The following is a 25,831-nucleotide window of genomic DNA, read 5'->3' as shown; positions in this document are numbered from 1 at the left end:
AGCAGTTTGACATTCCTGATATAGAAGAACAAGCCTTGCAGAACTAAAAGTCTTACTTTCTGCTAAGTCTCATCGGCCTGCTTGAGTTTTTCAGGAAGAAGGGGACTTTCTCAATTTTAGAGAATAGGACAGGACTTTGACCCATAGTGGTGCCCACTAGTTTAGCTTTTGGCCTCTCACCATTGCTGATGTGCCTGCCATGTAAACTGTTCAATGGTCAACCCAATAAAGGAAACAATTCATTTTAAATAACTCTAAAATGATGCACAATGTGACAGCCCCTCCACCCAGTGGTGGGATTCAAATATGTGAACAACCGGTTCTCTGTGTGGATGCCGCTTCCAGAAGTCCATTCTGGGCCTGGGCAACAAAAAATTAGCTACCGGTTCTGCCAAAGTGGTGCAAACCAGCTGAATCCCACCACTGCTTCCACCCCATTTCCCAATTTCACACAAATGGTGTCTGAGTAGTTTGTACCTAGTGAAGAAAAGGCCTTGGGTTTAGGTGATATCAGTGAGGGCATCAATTCAGCTCCGAAAAAAGGCCAAGTTAGCAAAGGGACTAATTGCCAAGGTTGTAATAATACACTTATACTAATCTATGTTACAGTTTGTTTGTTTTACTGACTAGAATTATATGTTTAGTACTTTGGATAATGCTTTTAGATTCATTTCAACTTAAACTGAATATATCTGGAGATGAGATCTTTCTATAAATCTTATGCAAATGTTTTGTGCATTTACATAACTGCTGCCTTTTGAGTAGTCGGTAGACCTCTACCCATGGAGGAAACAGGCATGATGGAGTTGCCTTAATGGAGAGAAAAATAAATGTACAATAGTATGAGAACTAAAGTGCTTCTTGCCTCCTGAAGTTCCCTTTTGAGATAGTGTTTTGCAAAAGCCCATCTGCAATATTGCTTACTTTCTTCCAATCGTAATGTTAACAGACCTTCTGCAACAAATGAACAAAGGGTTACAGCTGTATGTTAATGTGCAATCCATGTGGGCAGAAGCTGTGCTTGAGAGCAGCCCATTAATGATAGGAAAAAAATTTCTCTCCATAGCTGTTTTTCTCTCCTTCTGTTCTCTCTTCCCACCCACCCACCCCCTTTCCCACCCCCACACATGCCAAACAATAGAGACTGCTTATAATGCAACTCAGTCTTCAGGATCTGCAGCACTAGAAGCACCTCTCATGAGTCACCAGCTTCAGGAGATAGCATACTTTTTTCCCCTTTCTTCTAAGACTTGCACTTTCCCTCTGTCTAATCTCTCTTTTCTTTCTTTTTCTGATTATTTTCCTTTCTTTGATGCTGAGACTCCAGAAGGAGTAAAGAGAAGAACAACAAAGATAATTAGGGGACATGAGGCTAAGACATAGAAGAACAGTTGCAGGAATTGGATATATTTAGTTTAATGAAAAGAAGGACTAGGGGTGATATGATAGCAGTGTTCCAATATCTAAGGGGTTGCCACAAAGAAGAGGGTGTCAACCTATCATCCAAACACCTGACAAAATGCAATGAGTGAAAACTAGAACTAAGGAGAAATTTCCTGCCAATTAGAACAATCAGTGGAACTGCTTGCCCTCAAGTTGTGGGTGCTCTATCACTGGAGGTTTTTAAGAAGAGATTGCACAACCATTTGTCTGAATTGGTATAATTGATATATACACTAAATTGGTATTTGTGTTGTAGCATTCTATGGCCTAAAGTATTTACATTGCTAATGTAAGTGGTTCTTACTAGTGGATTTCTTATATACCGATGTATCTAGGCATCTTGTGCTTTAGATTGTAAGCCGCCCTGAGTCTTCGGAGAAGGGCGGGATATAAATGGGATTTAAAAAAAAGTGTCTACGACTTTATCATAATGGGGAACTGATATATTGACATTGCATGAGGTTGCTGTTGATATTTGCTGATCACTGCAAAAGGGATACTATAATCAGTAAGATTTCTTTAGTTCCTCAAGCTTAACTGAATACTCTACTATTCCAATGTTGCAATGGCTGCAAAGGCTGTTTCATTCAGGTACAGAAAAAAAGTGAAGCTCTTGCAAGGTACATAGGTCCAGGATAGAGGATGATGCTCCTTTTGACCAATTTCCTGGTTGAGAAAGCAGCACGTATTGCTCTGATTACAAACAGGCCCCTGAGGTTGGAAATGGCGCATTGTTTTTCCTCAGTATAAATTGAGTGTGTTCAATTTTGAAAGTTTTCATCTTTGTCTTTATGTGTCACCAGCACATGCTGTGCCATAAAAGCCCTTAGCAGTGGCTGTTCCTCACTCATATCCCAACATCTTTGCCAAGAACATCACATTTTCATTCTGTATGTGGACCATAACATTCAAAACACGCCTGTTTCAATCCAGACGCAGGCCACCCAAAACCAGCTGTTCCATCTATGGAACACTTTGCACAGCCCTACTTAGAAGTTAAAAACAAAAACAAAATGGGAAGAAGGCAATTGTAAACCACTTCCATTCTGTAGCCAATGCATTCTGTATTATGTGAGAATCTCTTTCCCTCCCCCACTACTTTTTCCTTCCCTGGTAGCTTCTGTTGGAGGTGTTTTTGGAAGTTGTGGTTTGACATGGCTGCTAGTGAAGCTAACTTCATATCCCCAGTAGCTTTTGCAGCGGGTGTTCCTTGTTAATAGAGAACTCAAGATCAAATATTCCTTAATATCTTTGCCAAGAGAAGGAAATGTTTTTAATGTCTGAGGGTTCAAACTGCTTGCGTTTATTTTGATATGGTGATACTGTTTAACTAACCCAACCTATAATATCAGCCATTGTAATAAACGAGAATGAATACTTGAAAGCAAAAGGAGTGGTCAAGCTTTTTCCAATATAAAATAACCCAGAACCGTTGGGACTGTAATGGCCAGAATTCTTAGCCAACATGACTCCCCCGTCATACAGGCTGGGAGTTTTCAGCTTTGTAGTCCCCCACCACCAACCCCCCCCCCCAAAAGTTGGAAAGCAAAACTCTTGATTCTGCTCCTTGTGAGAAAGTAGTCATAATAAGGCATCTTATTTCATTTGAATAAAACTGTGGAAAAAAGAGATATAGCTTAATAGAGCTACTGTTCAAGGGAAGCTGAGTGCAGGCTTAGTAGCTGCTTTTCAGTTATACTTTCCACGTCTTCCATGTATGCCCTGGGAGCAGTGAGCTGAGATCTTTTCAAATAGAGAGGGAACATGTGAGATTACTGGGTGATGGCACATTGAGTGACTTTGTTCTGGGACAAAGACACTGCTGAAGAAAGGAACAAAACATATTGCTTTGATTTTCAGAAATCTTACCTTAATGTATTAGCTGGTTGTCAGAGTTTAAACAAGTGGCACGGAAAGCAAACAAGCGCTGTTGTCTGCAGTTCACAGTCCTGTCAGGTTTAGGCTGGTATTGTAATTATTGCACTATTTTAAACAAGTAACGTAACATATGTTTGTGTGCTGCTGCTGGGCGTGTTAGGAATTTAGGGGAGAATGTCTCAAGCTTTATACTTTATACTTCCACTTCATTCCCATTTCTCTTCTCCACTGACAAAATAGAATATTCACATCACCCAATAAATCTTTTTAAATGGAACCTTTATTTGCAATTCTGCCATTCCCCCCCCCAGGTATTAAAGTTGCTAATGTGATTGCAGAGACATTAAAAGTTATGTTCCAAAGAATCTGTACCATTAAGGCATTGCAGGAAGGGACAAATGGCAGAGGTGGATCCCTTCAGCTGAAAAGGAGGCACCCCAGCTCATGGGCAGCTGCTTAGAGAGAAATGGATGCTAGAGTTAATTCCTTCCTGCAATAAAATATTTGGAATCCAGTTGATAAAGTACTTATCCTTTTTTTCTGGAAAGAAATGGAATCATAGAATATTTCTTACGGGCCAAATTTACCTAGCAGTCAGTGCCAGCAAAGCTTGTGATAGGAGTATGCAAAGACCTTGATTCAAATGGCCTTGAATTCAGCTGTTTGAAACAGCTGTTTCAGATGTATGAATCAAGCTAATTCAAACTTTGTGGAAGGGGTTTTAGCTTGGAGTGTATTTTGAGATGCAACTATTTTGTCCCTCACAAATAAGATATCTGCAAGTCTGTTTGTCTAGCATGTGTTGCTTTCACTGACTGGCTGTGCTTTCAGCATTACCTGGAGGTGCTTTCAGCATTACCTGGAGATGCTGAAGCTTGAAACTGCAATCTTTTGCGGACCCAACAGAGGATCCACCCTTGGTTGGGTAAATGTTCTATAACACAAATGGAATATATCCGAAATATATACTGTTTACCTATAAATTAAGAAGGAAAAGCTTATGGTTTCTCTCTTTTTCTTGATGCTGTGAGGCATGATACAGTGAATGACAAGAATTTTCCAAAGGCATTCAGCATGAATATAAATGAATTTACAATACAATACATATAGGTAGTCCTCGATTTAAGATCACAGTTGGGACTCAAATTTCTGTCATAAGTAATTGTGGTCATAAGTCAAGTCAAATCTGATTTTATGACAATTTTTATAGCGGTCATTAAGCAAATCACTGGTTATTAGGAGACTCCAGCTTCCCCAATGGGTGTTTCCCCCCCCCCCTGGAAATCAGCAAAAAAGTTAGCAAATCAAGATCATGCTGCCACTGGTCATAAATGCGAGTTGGTTGCCAGATGCCCAAAGTGCAATGACGTGACTGGAAAGGTGGTGTGACAGTCATAAGTGGGAGTATAGGTTGTAAGTCACCTTTTTTGAGGCCATTGTAACTTTGAAACATTTTTAAATGGTCATAGGTTAAGGATTATCTTTAATAAAACAGAAATTTTGATTTCTGTTTTAACTCCAATTTAACTCCATATAAAGAAGCTTTAAGTGGCTAGATCATGGCTGCATGGGAAGTAAACTGAGTTTCTCCTTGTTTTCTCTTTTCCATAAAGATTAAAAGCTTATATTGTGGTAGCATCATCTACCCAAGGACAGCTTGGGTAGTTGTTGTGGAAAAGAAGCCATGTTGTATTACTATCATAAAGGAGATGGCAGAAAGGAAAGCAATACTTTGTCACTTCAGAATGGAACCCACCTACTGTAGGGAATGATGGAGGACAAAAAAGGATTTTGAAAGGAAATGAAAAGTGTGGCTTGTTTATGCTTCATATGATCAGAGGAAAATAGCCTGGAGCTATTTTTCTTTTCAAGATTGCCTTTCTTGCTTTTGTCCTTGGCTAGAAATGGACCATCATCTAATTAAAGAATTCATAGCTGATATATTTATTTTAATTGGCTACAATAATTGTTCAAATCTGTATACATGTGACATCTGAATAAATATTAATGGGAGGGAAGCGTGCCGTTCCTTAATATGTATTTATCCTGCAACAGGCTTCCTCTTAGAAAAGGCATTTTCCTTTCTCACAGTAGCCTTTGTTGAAATGGCATCTGCAGCCTGCCTGCAGAGTCTTTTGGGGTGAAGAGAGATTGAGGGAGGGGGGGTATCCAGACAGCAGGCACAAGTGCTTGCTCAAGGGCTGGTATGTGCAATAAAGAAGGGGCTCTATTAACTCTTTTGTAGTTAATGACCTTTAAAGCCATGAGGGTTTACATCAAAAATGCTTTAGGATATACCAGACTTTTAGGCTACAGAAACCGAGTATCAGATGGAAGTGTTGAGTGCAGAGAAACCTCTGAATGTGAGAAAAGAAATTTATGGCATTGTGGATTTCTCAGGCCATTGGTTGCAGAATTAAGTGGATGACTTGTATGTCAAAGTTTGAAGACTTCACATGAGGAGATGCTCTTTGGTTAAAGGGGAATGTGGGGCTCTTGGAGAGGGTGTCTTCTTTGGCTTTGTTGCATCTTCTCACAGGAGAGGAGGAGGTGTGGGTTCAAACAGACAGCTTGAAGCCTCTCTGCGTCACCTAGAAGCCTTTGAGAAGGACCTCTGTCCTCTATAACTTTCAGAAAGAGCAGGTAGCAAGCTGATTCTCAGCAGCCTAGAAAGGGGAGCTCAACGGAGAAAGTGTAAAAAACCCTTCTGAAGCCCCTTTAAACTTATGTGAGCCACCAAAGTGAATTCGTTGCAATAGGCAGTAGAGAATTAGCAGTATCCAGGTGCAGAGGGAGTAGGAGGGAGACTAAGAATCTCTCTGCTCTTCTGCCACCCACACAACATCTGAAGCCCACGTACTGAGTCAGGAGCTTTTGTGTGAGGCAAGTCAGATGACTAAGGATGGATGTTACTGAGGGGGAAGGAGAGATATTCTCTCAGCAGGCTTATGCTCTGTGGCCAGGTGCCCCCTGCTGTCCAGGCTACAGCTGAACACCAGATCAGGAATCTCAGAAAATCTGTACAGTAATGATGAAGAGGCAACTGCCTACTTCTTTCTCTCTGCTTCCTTTCTCTGAAGCAACTGGAATAGAGGTTAGATTTGCAAAGGAATCTGCTGTATTCAGAATACCTGCAGTCTTGTGGGCTCGTATTGTGATTAATGTGGTAGTTTTTACTCCCCTCTAATATTTTATGTTCTCTCTTTTCTTCCAGTTTATTGAAGCAATGACCAATAAACAAAGTGAGCTGGAGAACTATGTATCTGATGGTTTCAAGACAGCACTCACAGAAGAGAGGCGGCGATTTTGTTTCCTGGTAGAGAAGCAGTGTGCTGTGGCCAAAAATGCTCTTACATACCACTCCAAGGTAAGCAGGAGCACTTAGTAACTGAACCAGGGATATATTTTTCTTTTTTTTCAAAATAGTAATTTTATTAAAGATTACAATTACAGTTTACAACAATGTAAATTAATACAAACTAAAAAGAAGAATAAAAAGAAAAATAGAAGATGCAGAAAAGAAAAAAATAACAATATAGTAAAGAAAAAGAAAAGAAATATATAAAGAGGTGACTTTCCTCTTCATCACAAGTATAAACAATTTTAGTAAATTATCACCTTTTAAAATGCAACAAATGATCTCTTCTGCTCATATCCCATGAAAATCCAAACAAATCCATAAAGCCTCCTTGATTTAGTTCTAATGTCAGCAAAAGTCAATTAAATAACAAAATAACAAGATATCTATTTTAATCAAATAAAATAGTTTAATCAAATAAACCAGCTCTATGTTCCTTCCTTTTACTGCTAACAATATCGATCTTTCGTCCCTTCAAATAATATCCTAGAGCTTGATTTGTTTTGATTTTTTTCTTTGTCCCTTCCCACAAAATTCTTCAAAGCTTTAACAGGCCTCTTTTGTAAGTCCAATATTCAAAAGTATCCAGGTTACTCCGTTGGTTCGTTACCTGTATATTCCTTTTAATTATTAAGACATCAACTGATTTCCAACATAATTCTTGTAGCCTGTCATTTTTAAATCCACTTTCAAATCAGTGTTGATCATGTCAAATAATACTCTGCCATAATATTATTTTTTAATTTTAGATTAATTTTAAACACAGTCTATTTACAGAGGCAGACACTTAAAATTAACTTTTAGGTCCATTGTTCAAAAAAATCCTTTAGTATGTCCAGTGTTAAAATATTTTGCTTCATCCTGTATTAGTAAGTCAGGTGTTCCTCTCCTTTCATTGTAATCTTTAGTTCCTTCTATAATGTCCAGTTTTTAAAGTCATGTATTATGTTTTTTTAAGAATTCAAGATAAAAGCATTTTCCTATGGGAAGAATTCTTTATAATTAATTGCAAAATCTTATTTAAAATTGTCCATAGTTATGTTATCTTGAGCTCCTAGTTAGTACAGTGGACTGCCATTAGTGTAGGAAGAGTGCCTACCAGTAGTACTTTCCTACCAATAGTACTTTCCATAGTGCTTCCGGCGTAGGTAAACAAAGGAAACTAGTCCATTATGTTTGATGCTGCCTAGTGGCAAAATCCTTGGGGAAGAATATCTTACTGCATGCCAACCCATGCAAATTCAATCAGTCTGAATAAAACAGATGTGCTTTATTTTCATGGCTGGAAAGAAAAGTTGAAAAAATATGGAGAGCACCCCATGGGAGTGTAAATGTTATTATGTTATTCTTAATGGTGAAATAATTTGTTCTGTTAGTATCAGCAGGCTCTTATTGGCATTGGTTTATTGCTGTGTGTGTGTGTGTGTGTGTGTGTGTGTGTGTGTGAGAGAGAGAGAGAGAGAGAGAGAGAGAGAGAGAGAGAGAGAGAGAGAGAGAGAGAGAGAGAGAGAGAGAGAGAGATATTATTGTCTCTGCATTTCCTCACTCAACTCATCTATAGTATCCATCTGGTTAGATTGAACTTAATCAGGTAATAAAGGAATGGTCTGCAAAATCTCAGATTTTGTGGAGAAATATGTGGAGAAATAGGAGACCAACACTCTTTTCTCTCATATAGTGGATTATTTTTTTTATTGCTATTATTTTGTCACAATACTCCAATGAAGATAAATAAACTCTTTCAGTTTTTAATTTTTTTCTTTTATTTACATTTTTATTAAGTAGATTATCTTGGTGGTATTTACAGTTAGACACTGAGATCATGGGGAATTGTGCTGAATCATGTGTGGCTTGTTTTATAACTTGTTCAAGAAATCTGAATACACACATTTACATTCCAGATCAAAACCATTTGCATAGTTTGGAAGTGTTGGTTTATAACATTCACCTACTCATACACAAAACACCCACACAGATACCTCAAAGTGTCATTAAAATCTTCCGGGAAGCAGTGCTTTTTTTGTAAAAGAAAAAGGTGCCGGAACTCACACATGTTATACAACCCACCTTGCCTACCCTACAAGGGTCCATCCAAAAAAGGTGCCGGAACTCCGTTCTGAGCGTTCAATGAGAAAAAAAGCCCTGCCGGGAAGTATGGGCTTCTACTTAAATTTAGCTATGCTGTTATCCAGTGACTGAATATCAACCTCTGTAGAAGGTGCTAATGCTGGTAAAAGTGGAAGGAAAGAGAAGAAGAGGAAGACTAACAGCAAGCTGGGTGGATTTGGGGCAGAACTGGAAAACTTGAAGGACCATATAAGGGACAGATTGTCATGGAGAAAATCTTATGTAGATGGTTATTAAGAGTCAACACCACTTTGATGGCCCAAAAATAATCAATGTTCTTAGCTCCTTTCGTTTTCATTTCATTTTATTAAATTTGTATACCGCCCTTCTCCCGAAGGACTCAGGGCGGTGAACAGGGCATATATAAATAGCAAATACAAAAATTAAAAGAGAATTAAACAATTGCCCAGATAAAAACAATAACAATATAAAAAACCCATTAAAAACCCTAACGTCCCCCATCAGGCCAGACCAGCTTGTTCAAATAAATGGGTCTTCAGACTGCGCCGGAAGGAGCGAAGGTCCGGTGCCATCCGGAGCTCAACCGGCAGTTGGTTCCATAGAGCCAGAGCGCCCACAGAGAAGGCCCTCCCCCTGGGGGCCACCAGCCGACATTCTCTGACCGGAGGCACCCTGAGGAGGCCCTCTCTGTGGGAATGCACAGGGCGGAGGGAAGTTGACGCCGGCAGCAGGTGGTCCCTGAGGTACCCCGGACCCATGCCATGTAAGGACTTAAAGACCATAACCAAAACCTTGAATCTCACCCGGAAGACAACTGGTAACCAATGCAGCTCGCGGAGCAAAGGTGTAACATGGGAGTACTGGGAAACTCCCAAGACAACTCTCGTGGCCGCATTCTGTACCAGTTGGAGCCTCCGAGTGGTCTTCAAGGGGAGCCCCATGTAAAGAGCATTGCAGTAGTCCAGGCGAGAGGTCACTAGTGAAGGGATCAAAGAATATCTTGCCATTCACATAAGATTCATGGCAAGCCACCACATTATTCTTTCTATATAACGATTTTTCTGTGAAGGAGCCTGCCCTTAGAAACCATATATTATGCATGCAGGAAGCACGGTATATTCTGCCTGAAGACACGAGCACGTATGTTTACCTTTCCTTCACCCTCCCTTCAACCTCCCATAATAATAGCTAGGCATCCAACAGGGCAGGTGTGCCTGTTTCCTGGCAGATGATGTATGAGTGGCACAATGGCCCTTGGGTGCTCTTCAGTCTGGAGCTTATAAATACAAAGTGCGCTGCTTCCAATAGAACAGGAGAAACTAAGTAGCTGCAGTACTGCTTTCTGTGCCTCTGTCTTTCTTGTCTGAACTCAAATATAACTAGTCCTTGCTTAACAAATTGGGACTAGCAACTCTGTCATTAAACAATGCGATTGTAAAGCACAATGTCACATGACTGTGCCAACTTATGATAGCAACTGCAACAATCCCAATTGCTGTTACTAGGTGAATCCCGTGTGGACACATCATCCCGCAGTCACATGATCACCATTTGCAACTTCCCCATTTGCCAGCTTCCCCATTGACTTTGCTTGTTGGAAACCAACAGTGAAGGTCACAAATAAATACATCACTCCAGGACACTCTGATATCACAATTGTGAGCCAGTTGCCAAATGTCCAAACTGTGATGATGTGATCATGGGAATGCTGCAATGGCCACAGCTATGAGGACCCATCATAGATTTCCCCTTGTAACTTTGAACAGTTGTTGAACAAGTGGTCTTTCAACAAGAATTACCTGTAAGTTCCTTCTTCAGATGAGAAGTGTTGAATGTTCTTCTTTTGCCTCCAATTTGCTTTTTACCTAAAAAGCTTGGAAGTTTGCCTACCATTTGTTATTCTTGAATCCCCTGGACTGTTTTTTATTGCTTTCCTACATGCCCATTGTGGCTGGTCCCAGAGACTCTAGACCAGTGATGACGAACCTTTTAGAGACCGAGTGCCCAAACTGCAACCCAAAACCCACTTATGTATCATCGGGTGCCAGGTGGGCGTCGCCCATTGGGTGGGCATGGCCCATTGGGTGGGCGTTGCTGCGGTGGTAACAGCAGACTGGGTGGGGCTAAAAAGTTCAATCAATAAATTCCAACTTTGCGAGATCTTTCTTTCCCCCCCCCCCCGAGAAGTTGAAATTGATTGATTGAACCTTTTTTTTTTTGCACATGCGGCAGAGGCCTAAAGTGAAAAGGTTTTATAAAACCCAGCTGAAGACCTAGGAGAGGGCCCACAGAGAGGGCTCTGCATGCCATCTGTGGCACGCGTGCCATAGGTTCGCCACCACGGCTCTAGACTTTTTTGGGGTGGGGGGTGGGGGAGGGGGAACTGAAACTAATGCAGGGAATTAAGACATGATTGAAGCAGCAGGAGTTTCCAGAATAGCAGCTCTTCTTTCAGTGGAAGCTAAGAAACTCCTGCTTCTGCTGCTCATCCTGATAGGCAGAATTATTTCCCTGCACACAATTAATGTGCTTTCATGGGAGGAGAGGAAAGGTATAGATCCTCACCAAAATGATCCCTGAAGCCATTGTTGACATTTTCACGGGAAGCTGCTTCCTCCATGTAGCTGACATTAGCTGTTACCAGCTTTCTCTGCAAAAAGTCATCTTTTTTCATGTTCCTGTTCAAAGACCCAAATAACAGGACAGCCATTTTGCGACAGTCTTCCATCCTGCGGCTGACCTGTGCTTACCTGGGAGTTGTCAAAAGCTATTCTCAGGCCTCCTTTCAGATAGCATGGTTGCTGTGGAGCAGCTGGCCTATGCAGCTTAGGCACTTTGGGGACATCCTGGGGGATGTACAGCACTAAGCAATCAGTTTTGGTGGGGGTTTTCCCCTAAAGAAGTTCCCCATGTGTACCAGTTCCTGCTTACCTTTTGCCCCTAATGGTTGTGCTAAATCTTCAGCTGCTACGAGAGGAGAAAGGAGGCAGTGAGCCACTCTGCTTGGGCCGTGATGTTGAGAAAGAGCGAGTTTATTGATGTAAATGTTTCTGTGAGGATGTATTGTCCCCTTAGCTACATGTCTTTTTTCAACATCCCTTTTGCCCCAGAACACCCACGTTTTATATGCTGCTCTTTCAAACAGTTTTTCAGAACCACTCACAAAGACTTTGCTGATCAGGAAATTAAAATTGGGGATGCAAGGCTTGCAACTTGGTTTGAATGTGTATATTTGGAAGGAGTCTCTCACAGGCTGCCGCTCAGGAAGACATGTCCGTGTGATTTCTATCCAGTGATAGAAGAGAGCAAGAAAAGAGAAAGGAATTGATGTAAAAACCTGGGCACATTTTTATATCCCTGCTCATTCATTTTCCTCAAGGATTTCCCACTTGTAGCTCAGTATTAAATGTTTTCCTCAAGGAGATCTTACATTAGATCTTTTGGCTCACATCAACACTGTATATTCCTGAAAGCAATGTCAGGTCAGACCACTGTCTTTTGATAACTCATACTCAGTTAATTAAGGAGAAGGTGTCTGGAAAAAACAACTTCTGAACAGCCACTGGACTAAAACGCCTTTTTTCAGAGTGGGAAGAAGGAGTGGGACTTCTTAGATGGAGAAATGCACAGAGGTGTACTGTGCAAGTCCTGGCTTTCCGGTTTCTTTTCCTTTCTCAAGTTGTTTAGTTACAACATTTTGGTAGCGCCTGTGTTGCTTCAAGAAGAGAAGAGGACATTCCCTACAGAAGAGAATTTCTCAACTGTGATTCCTCTGAGTTTCTTTTCAAGGTGAACATGTAGTACCTGTGTTAAATCTAAAAAAATAGAGCTGGCTCCTTTTGCATTTGGGAAGGATTTTAATTTTGCTTGACGCCATTTGAGGATTGGAGTATTTTCCTTGTATCACATGGTTCATTGTATCTATGCCTTTACAGCTGTGCTAAATTAAAATGTCTGCATGTGCTAAGTGCGTGAATGGAGGCTTCCAAGATTTCAACTTCCCTAATCAGGTCACAGCTCCTGGAGGGAGAAGCAAGCTGAATTGTTCTCGGGAATGAAGTTGGAAGGGAGGCTGCTGAAGCCCAGTGACACAAACATAAGCTCTTCGTTCTCCCTGTTCTCTTTTCTTGCTTTATATTTAAAACTACTACCCTAAAGAAAATAAGTTGCCTTTAAAAAGAGCTAAATGTTTATTCCTAAAGGGACGCGGGGTGGCTCAGTGGGTTAGGAGGCTGAGCTTGTCAATCAGAAGGTCGGCAGTTTGGCGGGTCGAATCCCGAGTGCCGCGTAACAGAGTGAGCGCCTGTTACTCGTCCCAGCTTCTGCCAACCTAGCAGTTCGAAAGCACGTAAAAATGCAAGTAGAAAAATAGGGACCACTACGGTGGGAAGGTAACAGCGTTCCGTGCGCCTTTGGCATCTAGTCATGCCGGCCACATGACCACGGAGACGTCCTCGGACAAGCGCTGGCTCTTCGGCTTTGAAACGGAGATGAGCACCGGCCCCTAGAGTCGGAAATGACTAGCACACCTGTGCGGGGGAACCTTTACCTTTACCTAAATGTTTATCTGGTCCATAAGTAAGCAATGATCAATGTGGCTATTATTGTGTTTCTTTAGTTTAATATAAAATTTTGGTGAATTTGAATTAAAGAAAGGGGATCTTGCAGTTGCCTGAGGTTGACAAATGTCCAGTGTGAAATAATTTCCTTTTTTAAAAAAAAACTAAATTACCACAACTAGTTCTAGTCCATTTCTTTGGCTCTGTTCGTATTTTTGGTATCCTAACTAGTAACAGGCCTAATATATATGAACCTCTCTGAGCAGATCAGAAGTCCAGTCCAGTCCTCTTCTGTCCTCTCCTCTCCTGCTTTTAGATTCATGAGACAATAATAAAGACTTCTCCAACCCTGAACAGTGAAAGCTGATTGATTATGGAAAATATTATTTTCTCCCTTTATGATTTACCCCCTTTTACAGTGGACCTAAAATGATAAAAAAGGGAATCTTAGCCAATTTCATTCTATCTGTATTTCTCAGATATGCTTTATCTGAGAAGTTGCCTCAGAGAACAGTTTCAAAGCAGTGATGCACCAATACCAGATTAGCTTTTTTTTCCTCCTCTAACTAAATAACTGACAAATAAACCTAGTCAATCTATGTAAATTACAAAGTTACAATAGTTTAATTTCTGTTAGAATCAAAAAAATCATTGGCCAGTTAATGTCCCAGTTCCATTCTCAGGAAAGTTATGTTTGGGTATTTGTTCCATCTTTGAATTAAAATCTTCCTTGGGTATTTCGTACATTCTGACCTCTACCCCCCCCCCTCTCTCTGTCTCTCTCTCTCTCATTTTGACAACTTTCAGGGAAAAGATATCTTGACACAGAAGCTCCCATTATGGCAACAATCTTGTTCGGATCCCAACAAGATCCCAGACCGTGCTCTCCAGCTTATGCAGCAGATGGCCCTCAGCAGCAATGGCTCAATTATGGCTACACCTCTATCAACATCCAAGTCAAATCTCATCATCTCAGACCCTATACCTGGTGCCAAACCTCTCCCAGTCCCACCAGAGCTGGCACCCTTTGTAGGAGTAAGTATAGGATGGATTGATAAATTGGGAAGAGATGTCATAATTCATCTTTCAACGGAAAGATGTAGACTTGGTACTGGGGCATGTAACATTTTCTGAGTCAAAGCTACAGTGGTCCTTTCACTGGCACCTTGGAAGCTACACACTTCTAAAGGTAAAGGGACCAGAATTAAAACTGATGTAGATTTTGATTTAGTTTAAAGCAGTTAAAATGACTATTGCACATTTAAAAATTTCCATAGAGCTTTGGGTATGTGGTTTTATTTTGTTCAGGTACAAAACATGGAGTGTTTTTGAATTAAGATTGCATCTTTGAAAGACATCTTTTTGGCAAGAAAAATAGGTTCCACTGCACTTATTCTGTAGAATATAAACATGCCGGTTCATTTCTTGGCAAAATATGAAGTGCTAGTCATTACCACAAAAGCCTAACAAAGCAATTTGAGCCCTTTTTTCTGTTTGAACCTCCATGCTTACTATGATCATCTGAGGGAGTTTGCCATCATCTAAGGAGGCAAACTCATCTGGTGGCATTTTGGGTTCAAGCCTTCTTTGTTGCTGCCCCAGTCATTGGAGTGTACTCCCTACAGAGTTAAGGAGGCTAACAGCATCATTAGATTTTAAAATGGCCCCTTTTGAGGTAGCAGCCTGACAACTCATAAACTCACAACTCCTGCAACTGCTGTACATGACTACTGGCTTTCAAGACTACTGAGAAACTGCAGAAAGCAGCTGCCCACTTGCTGGCAAATGAGCACCACCACAGCAGTATCACACCAGTTCTGCAGGATTTGTGTTTGTGGCCAGCAGGTTTCCAAGCACACTTCAGAGTCCTGTATTAACCCAATTGGTGGTGGTATTTACATACTTGGATTAGCTCCCAGTTACCTTCAGGACATTAACTTTTGGAAAGAAAGAATTGGCCTATCCTGGATGTTCAAGATGAGAGGGAACACTTTAATTATTTTCCCTTCAAGAGACAAGACAGGTGGAGGTGCAAATGAGATGTTTTTGCTGCTCTTCCATCACTTGGGAATAGCTTTATCCCCTTGAGACCAAGATTGGCCCCACCTGGTCTGTTTTAGGAAGCTGGGCATTGGAGCCAGGCAATCTACAATTTAGGCTTTGGGGAAAATTTTAATTGGCCTTTTCACTGTTTTAATGTCTCAGTTTTAAATTTTAAGTGTACACTGAAAGCAGTATATTAAGCTACGATAAATAATTAAAATACAATTTAAAATATGTTGTCATAAGAAGCCTCTCTGGCAGCCTTTTTTGTTCATTCTTGAAAAACGAGGCACCGGAGCTGAAATCTGTTGATACATGGCTGCTGAACTTGCACAAGTCAGTAACTGACTGTGTTCCAAATGTACATCAGTCTTCAAAAGCTGAATTTCCTGGCCATAGGAAAATTGGGTGATTAAGAGAACTTACGCTTCCTCCAATTGAAGTGTTTGGGTTTGCACTTTGGGTGTCAAACTTGCAACGTCACGTGACATGTTGCCAGACGTAACATGATTTTTTTCCCCCATTGCTGGCAATGCGGTGGGTGCGTTTTTGGCATAATGCATCTGGCCCGTGGGCTGGCAGTTTGACACCCCTGACTTAAGCAATTCAGGGCTCTTTGGTTTTTCTTTTCATTACCTTGCATTGATGATTTCCCCAGCTGCTGTCCAAAACCCATTTATTCAGTCCAGTTCTACACCTGTAATATGATAACATCTGGGGCAGGCTGGCCATGAACTGTGTGAAGAAATTCTAAGTTACACAGATTTGCAAACCTGAGCTCAAAGAAACTGAACTCACAGTACTCTGGCAGATATTATACAGTGTAGTATATCCTGGTAAGTGGTATATCCTGGTGTGGTACATTTTGGCATGTCCTTCTAGGCAAAGTTGAATATCTTCAAGCTAGCTCAAGAAGAGCCATGGTTCGATATCATGTTACAGGTAGTCCTCGACTTAAGATCACAACTGAGCCCAAAATTTCTGTTGCTAAGCAAGGCAGTTATTAAGTGAGTTTTACTCCATTTTACGACCGTTCTTGCCACAGTTGTTAAGTGAATCACTGTAGTTGTTAAGTTAGTAGCCCCGTTGCTAGGTAATCCAGCTTCCACGTTGACTTTACTTGTCAGAAGGTCACAAAAAGTGATCACATGATCCTGGGACACTGCAACCATTATAAATACATGCCAGTTGCTGAGCATCTGAATATAGATCACATGACCACTGGGATATTGCAACAGTTGTTAAGTGTGAAAACCGGTCACTTTTTTCCAGTGGCAGTATAACTTTGAATGGTCACTAAATGAATGGTTGTAAGTCAAGGACTACCGGTACAGGTTTAAGCCATTTGATGGGACCACTTATTTCCACAGTCTGCCAGTCAAAAAAGACACTGTGCTCCATCTTTTCCTCCTTAATCGGTAATTGTTCTTTCCAGCTTTCTGCCAGGAAAAATAAAAATAAAAAATAAGGAGGAAGTGGTGGAGGGCAGCATGATGTAGACTACCTGTAATATTCTGTGAACAAGGCAGAACGGTTGTGCAAAACAAACGTTTGTATCAAGAGCATCCTATTTGTGTTTCTCTCTCCCTCTCCCCCCCCTCACTATTTCTCCAGCGAATGTCTGCACAAGAGACCATTCCAGTAATGAATGGCGTTTCAGGCTCGGAAGGTGAAGATTACAGCCATTGGTCTGACCGAAAGCCTCCTCAGCCGAAGTCCTTATCCCCACCACAAACTCAAAAGCAACTGAGTGACTCTTACTCCAATACTCTCCCTGTGCGCAAAAGCGTAATGCCGAAAAACAGCTATGCAGCCAGTAAGTCATTCTTGTAAGAGATTATTCCTCTCTCCCCTTCCCTCCATTTTGGAGGACCAGGTATGTCAGATCTCACAGAGCAACACAGTAGGAGAAAGGGCCTAAAACAACTTTCTCCAGGCTTTCCATGTATGCAAAGACCTCTGGGTCCCTAAATCCCCAGCCATCCCAGCAGTCCCAAGAGATCTGGATTACCCCAACTTGGAGAAAGCTGGCATAGAAGCACAAAAATGGCCTCAACTTCTAAAAGCATTTCTCACGTTGAGTCTTTTAAACGGTCTAGCTAGAACTCCTATCTTTCTGCTTGGTGGAAACAAAGAAAAGGTATTGAGAAGGCACTGAAAATTTGGGGAAGCTAAGAAAGCTCAAAAAATTGCATCAGGTTTGCTGACATGTAGGCAGGACTTTGTCAGAAATTAATTAGATGTGCTTGTTTCTTATTTGCAAGCCCTTACACAATAGAAATGGATGAGTCAGATGTTTGCACTTACCCGAAGAAGGCTTTTTCCTACAAAAGCTAGGACCAACAAAGCTGTTTTTCCAAAGGGCTGCAGAAGTCTAGGTTCTTTTGCATCACACTAGAAACAGTGTTGAGCAAAGCCTCCTTTAGACTGACATCACTCTGCAATGTTTATTATCCTCTGACTAAGGCAGGCATGTCAAACTCGTGACGTCACGTGACGTTGCACAATGTATCACAACTTTTTCCCCCACTGCCGGCAATGGGGTAGGCGCAATTTTAGTATGATGCATCTGGCCCGCGGGCCGGCAGTTTGACATGCCTGGATAAGGTCAAGCTGCCTTTGAGTCAGGCTCAACTTGATGAGCACAGTTTGCATCACTCCTGACGGCACCAGAGAAGTAGTTTTCCACTGCTACCTGCTGGGATGCTAGCTTCCACTAGCTACCTGCTGGGATGCTAGTCAATAGCACAAGTGTTTCATGAAAGTCTCTTGTCCAAGGCCTTCCCAGGCCTTCCCTGTTTAGCTTGGAGCTCAGAGAAAGACAGCCAGATGCCAGTGGCGTAGCGTGCCGCACCGGGTGCAACATCTGGGGGGGCGCGCTCGCACTCGCAGCTCTCTGCCCCTGCCTGGCTCACTCACTCTCTCTCACTGCAGTGCTGGCTGTGCGAATCCGATCCGAGCCGCCGGGTCGCCGCCCACTGTGGATGGGGGGGTGCCAGGCGTGCGGTGCGGAGAGAGAGCGAGGGACTATCTGGGGGAGGGACAGTGCAGCGGCCGGGTGCTTGCCCCGGGTGCTGACAACCCACGCTACGCCACTGCCAGATGCTAACACCTGCAGTACTGAGATTATGTGGGCCCCGATACTACTGCTGTGTTGCTTGGTTCCAGCGGGAAACAAAGTTCTTATTGCATGGGACATGATAAGGTTACTATGTTATTATTTATTTATTGAATTTATATAGCCATCCATCTTGCGCCTGTGACTCTGGTTGGCGTCCACACAATTAAAACACAGAGCTAAACAATCAAAATAATTCAAACAGAACCACTAAAAGAACCATAAAAACAAAAATACCATTTTCATTGCTTCCTTTTATGCCATAATTACTATTAATCGTTTTACATAATGCACAGGTATCTAGCACTAGCTAATGTTTGTTTTTAAGAGCAGGTCGCTCAGTACATCATATCTGTGTGGGTGTTTTACCAGGAAATTCAGTTATTTTCTTTTGCTTTACAAATTCATTGACATTTATGATTAAGAGATGATTATGATTTTACTACCTGTTAGCCACAGTTGTGAAGTGAATCACTGCAGTTATTCGGTGAATCATGAGGTCATTAAATGAATCCGGCTTCCCCCATCGATTCTGCTTTTCGGAAGCTGTCTGGGAGGGTTGCAAATGGCAATCACATATCCTAAATATATGCTGGTTGCCAGCACCTGAATTTTAAACACACGAATGTGGGTATGCTGTGAGAGTCATAACTGTGAGGACCAGTTGTGAGTCACTTTTTTCAGTGCTGCTGTGATTTACCGAATGAATTTGTGAGTCGAGCGGACTATCTATAAATCCGCAATCCACAGTCTTTTGTTTTTCAAAAAAAAAACATTTGACAAACTTCCTCTGGTAACTGAAGTATTAGCAAAGAAGTATAATAACAGGAAAAGGGTTATTTATTGAAAAGAGTGGACTCAGTCTCTGTCTTGTCTTTCAGCTGAAAACAAGACTCTTCCCCGTTCCAGCTCCATGGCGGCAGGACTAGAAAAGAACGGCCGAACAAGAGTGCGAGCCATCTTCTCTCATGCTGCTGGGGACAACGGCACCCTTCTGAGCTTCAAGGAGGGGGACCTTATTACGTTGCTAGTGCCTGAGGCCCGAGATGGCTGGCATTATGGAGAGAGTGAAAAGTCCAAATTGTGAGTATGCTTGTTAATGTGTGGGCTTCAAAATTGGTTTTTCTTTTCTTAAGGTGTCTTCTTTAGCATTCAATTGCTTTCATAGCACAGCGGCGGGCAATAACAATGTTATGGACTGTAACTTTTAAACCTCTCAGAGCCCCGGAAGGGTGGTGCCAATTGCCTACTCTGAGCCATCCTCAGACACACAAAGCCACGCTGCCTTTTGTTCCCAAGGTTCAGGGGTACCATCTGGGGTGCTGTAGATAGAGCAAAGCATGGGCTGTCTCAGATGTGAACCTGTTTGTCATTATGATCTTTTCCTCAGTGTGGCCTTGCTGCAGAAATTGCAACAAGAGTTCCAGCATTTTGCATCTGTTTTAAAAAGCCAATGCAAAATCAGAGAAAGAGAGAAGAGAAACACTGCAAGTCAATATTTTACATTAGGGAACTCTGATAAACTTTGAGCCTAAGACAAATTAGTATTCTTTGTGCTTAAAACATAGTGTGACTTTCTGATGAACTTTTTTTCCTTACCCTGATTTGGAAATCTTTGCTCTGGTAGCCAAAACTGAAGTTGATGTGCCAAGAAGCGGAATGTGTAATAAACAGTTCTGCCCTCAGCAACACAGCTCCCATGCTGGGGAATGCCAGAAAAAAAAACCGAAGAGGGAGGACAGAAATTGCAGGCTTTTAATTCCTGGAGAGTCTGTAGCGTAACTAGGAATAAAAGCTGTCGCTGGGGTGGACTGGTCCAGCAGGTTTGCTTTGGCATAATAGGTTTGCTTAAGATTAGGGCAAAAAAAAAGTCTTCCTTGGCAACAATTGTGTAGGTAAGCTCCTTCATAGATACTGAATATTTATCTTTTTTTTTCTTCTCTCCTTACCCACATCTCAGTATTTAAAGCTCTAAATCTGGAGCTGCAGTCGTTTTCAATTGTTCACTAAATATTTATTTTTATTTTTTTATTTTTATTCCATTTATATCCTGCCCTTCTCCGAAGACTCAGGGCGGCTTACAAGCTTAGCAGTAGCCTTCAATCTATGTATATGACTGCTTATGAGGGCTTTCACACACACACCCCAAGCGGCATTATTACAAAGTCAGCTTATTGCCCCCAACAATCTGGGTCCTCATTTTACCTACCTCGGAAGGATGGAAGGCTGAGTCAACCTTGAGCCTGGTGGTATGCGAACCTGCACTAATTGCAGGCAGCTGGTGTTACTTAAGGAGGCATCAGCCCACTGCTCCACCAAGGCCATACCTTTACTCTTTCATCCATGCAATTTGTGACTGGCTTTACAACAGATGCCAGTTGCCATGCAAAGGGTTGGCTTAATTAGCAAAATCAGATTAGGAAGCCTTGGAACTGCAGGGCAGTCATGAGGGTGGAAGTCTGCTGACCTGGTGATTCCTTTTTTTAGTCCAAGTGAATGTCCACAGGGTGAGCCAGAAAGCTGGCAGGGTGTAAACTAGGTGGCTGGTGAGACTGTGCCCAATAAACTTGGGCAGGAGGATAATCTTGCTTCACAAAGTAAAAGCACAGATGGCAGTAAGATGCCTGTGGCCATTTGGGTAACTGCCACATGTATTAGCAGCATTCCTTGAAAAGATCCAAGATTAACTCATTCTAAATACAGGTAGTCCTCAACATTACAAGCTCAATTGAGCCCAAAATTTCTGTTGCTAAGCAAGACAGTTGTTAATGAGTTTTACCTGATTTTATGACCTTTCTTGCCACAGTTGTTAACTGAATCATGGCAGTTGTTAAGTTAGCAACACCGTTGTTAAGTGAATCTGGCTTCCCCACTAATTTGCTTGTCAGAAGGTCACAAAAGGTAACTTTGAATGGTCACTAAACAAACTGTTGTAAGTCGAGGACCATCTGTACTCAAATACTACCTTCTGTTATAAGGTTCCCCTCTTACTGTAACACATGTACTGAACATGCCTCCAGCCCTTTTTTGCATCATCACCCTGTTACATGTTCCCAAAGTCACTCTGCTAAAGTTCACTGGCAAACCACCCACATTCAATAATGTGATATTTTGAACATCTTTTAAAACAATCAACAGGTAAAGTATACATTCAATTCTTTATAAATCAGTCTGAAGACACTTCTACATTGCTAGTGCGTTCACTCCCCAAGTTCTCAATTCCAATCACACTTCTTGGCTACCATGAAGCTTGCCGGTGCCTCTGCCCAGCTGGCCAATGGGAGGGGAGTTCAAAAATGGCTGCTCAACTGGTGTCTTATTGCCCCCTCCCTCCTTGCCTTTGCTTCCCTGCATTTGTTTTCTGGCAAGGAAAAACAAATGCAAAGTTGCTGCATTGAGGCAGCAAAGCTGTCACATTGGCAGGGTGGGGAAGGATACTAAGGTGTAATGGCTCCCTGACTTTGGGAGGATTGTGAGGAATCTAAGAAATTGGAAGGCAAGATGAGGCAAGAATTCCCACCACTGGGAAATAACTATCTTCTGAAAGGGCAGCTGATCTGGGAGTAAATTGCTCACCCGCCAAAGATCTTCCATGACTGACAGAGTCAAGGGCACAGAGAGACACTACACTGATTCCAGATTGGTGCAGTTCATGCATATGGAAGGGACCATATTTCTAAAAAGCTGCCCATGGTTCCCTACGCATTGAAAGAAGCAACCAAACAGTTCACCCCCGGGCCTCCATCACCTCATCACCATTCTTCCTGAATCTTCTGGACCTTCCATCCTTCCGAGGTAGGTAAAATGAGGACCCAGATTGTTGGGGGCAATAAGCTGACTTTGTAATAATGCCGCTTGGGGGGGGGGCAAAAGCCCTAATAAGCAGGCATATACATAGAATGAAGGCTATTGCTAAGCACATTGATTTGTGCTTAGAGTGTAAGCCGCCCTGAGTCTTCGGAGAAGGGCGGGATATAAATGAGATTAAAATAAAAACAATAAAAAAATAATAAGAATTATAGGAAGAGAGGATGACACCACCCCATCCCACCCCCAACCTGCTACTGCCTAGTAAACTTTTGTCATGTCATAGAATGGAAAGTAAACAACTCGGTAAGCATTTTGAAGTTACAATTTCTTTATTGGGTTTTTTTAAAAAAAATGTCTTTTTTAAAAAATTCCATTTATATCCCGCCCTTCTCCGAAGACTCAGGGCGGCTTACAAGCTTAGCAGTAGCCTTCATTCTATGTATATGCCTGCTTATTAGGGCTTTCACACACACCCCAAGCGGCATTATTACAAAGTCAGCTTAATTGCCCCCAACAATCTGGGTGCTCATTTTACCTACCTCGGAAGGATGGAAGGCTGAGTCAACCTTGAGCCTGGTGGGATGCGAACCTGCACTAATTGCAGGCAGCTGGTGTTACTTAAGGAGGCATTAGCCCACTGCTCCACCAAGGCTCCATTTTTCAAATGGAGGATATTTGATTTATTCAACAAAATTAAGAGGCATTCTGGATTCTTCCCATGAAAAATGGAAATCATAGGAAAAGCTTTGTGGGTACTCAAAAGGTAGTTCAGTGAATAGGGCTTTTGAATAGTACAGATATGTGATGAAATGTGCAGCTGGAGAAGGAGGGGGGGCATGTTGGGAAGAGCACTGTGGCTTCTCAAGGAAGAGGTAGCACGTTCCAGAGAGGGGCCCGAAACAAAAGACAGACCAGGAGAAGGATATGGGAGGAGGAGGATATGGGAGGTAGAAAGAGGTTCAGAGTAGACACACCAGGGTATAGCTTTAGTCTGGCAAGATTTTGTTTATTAAGTTAGAACAATTAACCAGTGGAACAACCTGCCTCCAGAAGTGGTGAATGCTCCAACACTGGAAGTTTTTAAGAAGAGACTGGACAGCCATTTTCCTGAAATGGTATAGGGTTTCCTGCCTGAGCAGGGGGTTGGACTAGATGACCTCCAAGGTCCCTTCCAACTTATTATTATTATTATTATTATTATTATTATTATTATTATTATTATTATTATTATTATTTAGTTGAAAATAATATATAAAGTATATATAAAGTAATATATAAAGTATTTTATAAATATATAAAGTATTCTAAGTGTGGTTTTACTAAGGCCTTATTATAAAGCCTTAGTAAGAATACTTAGTTAGAATACTGCATCCAGTTTTGGTCTCCATATTAAAAAAAAAGATGTAGAAATAGTGCAGAAAAGAGCAACAAAGATAATTAGGGGTCTGGAGACTAAAACATATAAAGAACGGTTGCAAGAATTGGGTTTATCTAGTCTAGTGAAAAGAAGGATTAAGAGTGACATGACAGCAGTATTTCACTATTTGAGGGGCTGCCACAAAGAAGAGGAGGGGGAGGTCAACCTGTTTTCCAAAGCACCAGAAGGCAAAATGAGAAACAATGGATGGAAACTAATCATGGAGAGAAGCAACCTGGAGCTAAGAAGAAATTTCCTAACTAGTAACCAGGTGAAACAAATAAAGAACAGGACTTCACTGGATCTCACTTGTGTTGTCTTTAGGCTTAGGGCTGACAAGAGAGTATCTGTTGTGCCTCTCTTTCTCTGACACATTCTGTTTTCTGCTTCACCTGTCAATCGTTCAAACTGAGGTTATAGTGGGAACACAGGCAAGATTGGTTCATCTTAACCACAGCGCTAGGCTTTGAGGCTTATACGTCCTGGAAGTTACTACAATGTATTGAGAGAAGTGGGCTATCTGTAGCTGAAATTCAAGAATAGGCATCTCTGTTTTGGCTACAGAATACTGAAATTCTAATGACTTAACATCCCTTCTTCAGTATCCTCTTCACTGAATGGGGGGGAAAAACCTTGGATATTTTTGTTCTTTTTTTCTACCTGTGTTGTAGGAGAGGCTGGTTTCCTTTCTCCTACACACGTGTGCTGGACAGCGATGGAAGCGATAGATTACATATGAGGTAAGAAAGTTCTTTTGAAAGATGCAATGTAATCATCTGACATTTGAATAATGTTTATACTCAAAACAGACAAACCCTGTGTGTTTACTTAGCCAGAAGCGGTATCTGTCCTGCATTGCCCTCTTCTGGCTTATCTTTCAAGAGGAATTTTATTAGACTGGGTTCCTGTTTCTTGAACTAAGATTTCAGGCTTTGCTGTGAAAATACGTGTGTCCATGTATTTGTACACACAGAGATACATATATATGTGTACACATGCATGTATGATCTAGAGCAAGCCAGTGTGAATATATACTGCTCAAAAAATAAAGGGAACACAAGATAAGACATCCTACTATTAAATACAGTACATTGTGTTGTTTAAGTGTTCCCTTTATTTTTTTTGAGCAGTATATATTTGCTGGAAAAAGTCCTATGACAGTGTTTCATATGGTGAAACGTAATGAACGCCTATGGCTCCAGATGGAAAAGCTCCAGGCCTTGGTGGTGACAGGAGGAGGATGTTACCTTAGTGATTCTGAGCAGGCTCCCATGGGGAAAGACATGTGGGATTAAGAGAATCTGAAGAATCCTAATTTTGTCTGCATCCAAGGAAATGAGCCAAGATTTAATGGCTTATAAAGTGTACTCTGTTTGCACAGTTTTGCTGCAGAGGAGATGCTGACTAAATGTATTTATGTCTTCAGCCAGGGGAAAAGCAGTAGTACAGGTAACCTGTTGGACAAAGATGATATCCCCCCTCCAGATTACAGCATGTCCTCCCGAACTTTCCAGTCACCGAATGTCAGCACTTTCAAACAGAGGCCGTACAGCGTGGCAGTGCCAGCGTTCCCCCAGGTGAGACACTTTTTCAACTGAGACAAGAGGAGGCGTAACCATTGTGAGTGAATACGCCAATCAGGAGGGGATCTGCCAGAGGTAGATTCTAAGGCTCCATCAGTGGAGAAGGAAGGTGGTAATCAGCATTCTGCAGGTGTCAGGGGTCCATTTCTTGTATTCTGGTTGGGTATGTTTTATCTTTATTTTTACTAAAAGTTTGAAATGGTTGTTGACCATCAAAAAATAGCTTAAATCAAATGGATGTATGAGTTGGCGAGAATTAAATGGGCCTTAGATCCTTTAAATATAGCTGCTCTGATTAGGAAGAGTAAAGGAGAAATTGGCACTGCAACTTTTTCTACAGCTGGTACAACAAAATGAGAGGGTTCTAGCTGAGTCACACTTTGTGATTTGGGTAACAAACAAGAAGTCTGATTCACAGACTACTAAGCCATAAGCATGGCTCAGCACAATGTGTGAGTGAAACTATGAACTGTGGTTGAATGGAACAAACTTGAGATTAGCCCACCAATGGACTACCAGCTCTTGTTTTCAATT

The 25,831-nt window shown here is 41.6% G+C and overlaps 1 protein-coding gene across 4 annotated transcripts in view; it reads left to right on the top strand.

The window, feature by feature from the left end:
* The window catches only part of BAIAP2 (BAR/IMD domain containing adaptor protein 2), a 187,931-nt gene that overhangs the window by 141,145 nt on the left and 20,955 nt on the right, over window positions 1–25,831 (top strand). For all 4 annotated transcript variants that reach the window (XM_081317652.1, XM_081317653.1, XM_081317655.1 and 1 more), the window contains exons 7-12: window positions 6,536–6,688; window positions 14,134–14,361; window positions 16,984–17,185; window positions 19,369–19,570; window positions 24,386–24,454; window positions 25,141–25,291. In XM_081317652.1, the coding sequence (XP_081173778.1) occupies window positions 6,536–6,688; window positions 14,134–14,361; window positions 16,984–17,185; window positions 19,369–19,570; window positions 24,386–24,454; window positions 25,141–25,291 (1,005 nt within the window). The remainder of the gene's footprint in view (window positions 1–6,535; window positions 6,689–14,133; window positions 14,362–16,983; window positions 17,186–19,368; window positions 19,571–24,385; window positions 24,455–25,140; window positions 25,292–25,831) is intronic.

The sequence above is a fragment of the Vipera berus genome, assembly GCF_964194415.1.
Source record: "Vipera berus genome assembly, chromosome: 2".
Taxonomy (NCBI): Eukaryota; Metazoa; Chordata; class Lepidosauria; order Squamata; family Viperidae; genus Vipera; species Vipera berus.
Note: the sequence above shows the minus strand (reverse complement) of the source record. Positions and strands in the feature narration are given on the sequence as shown.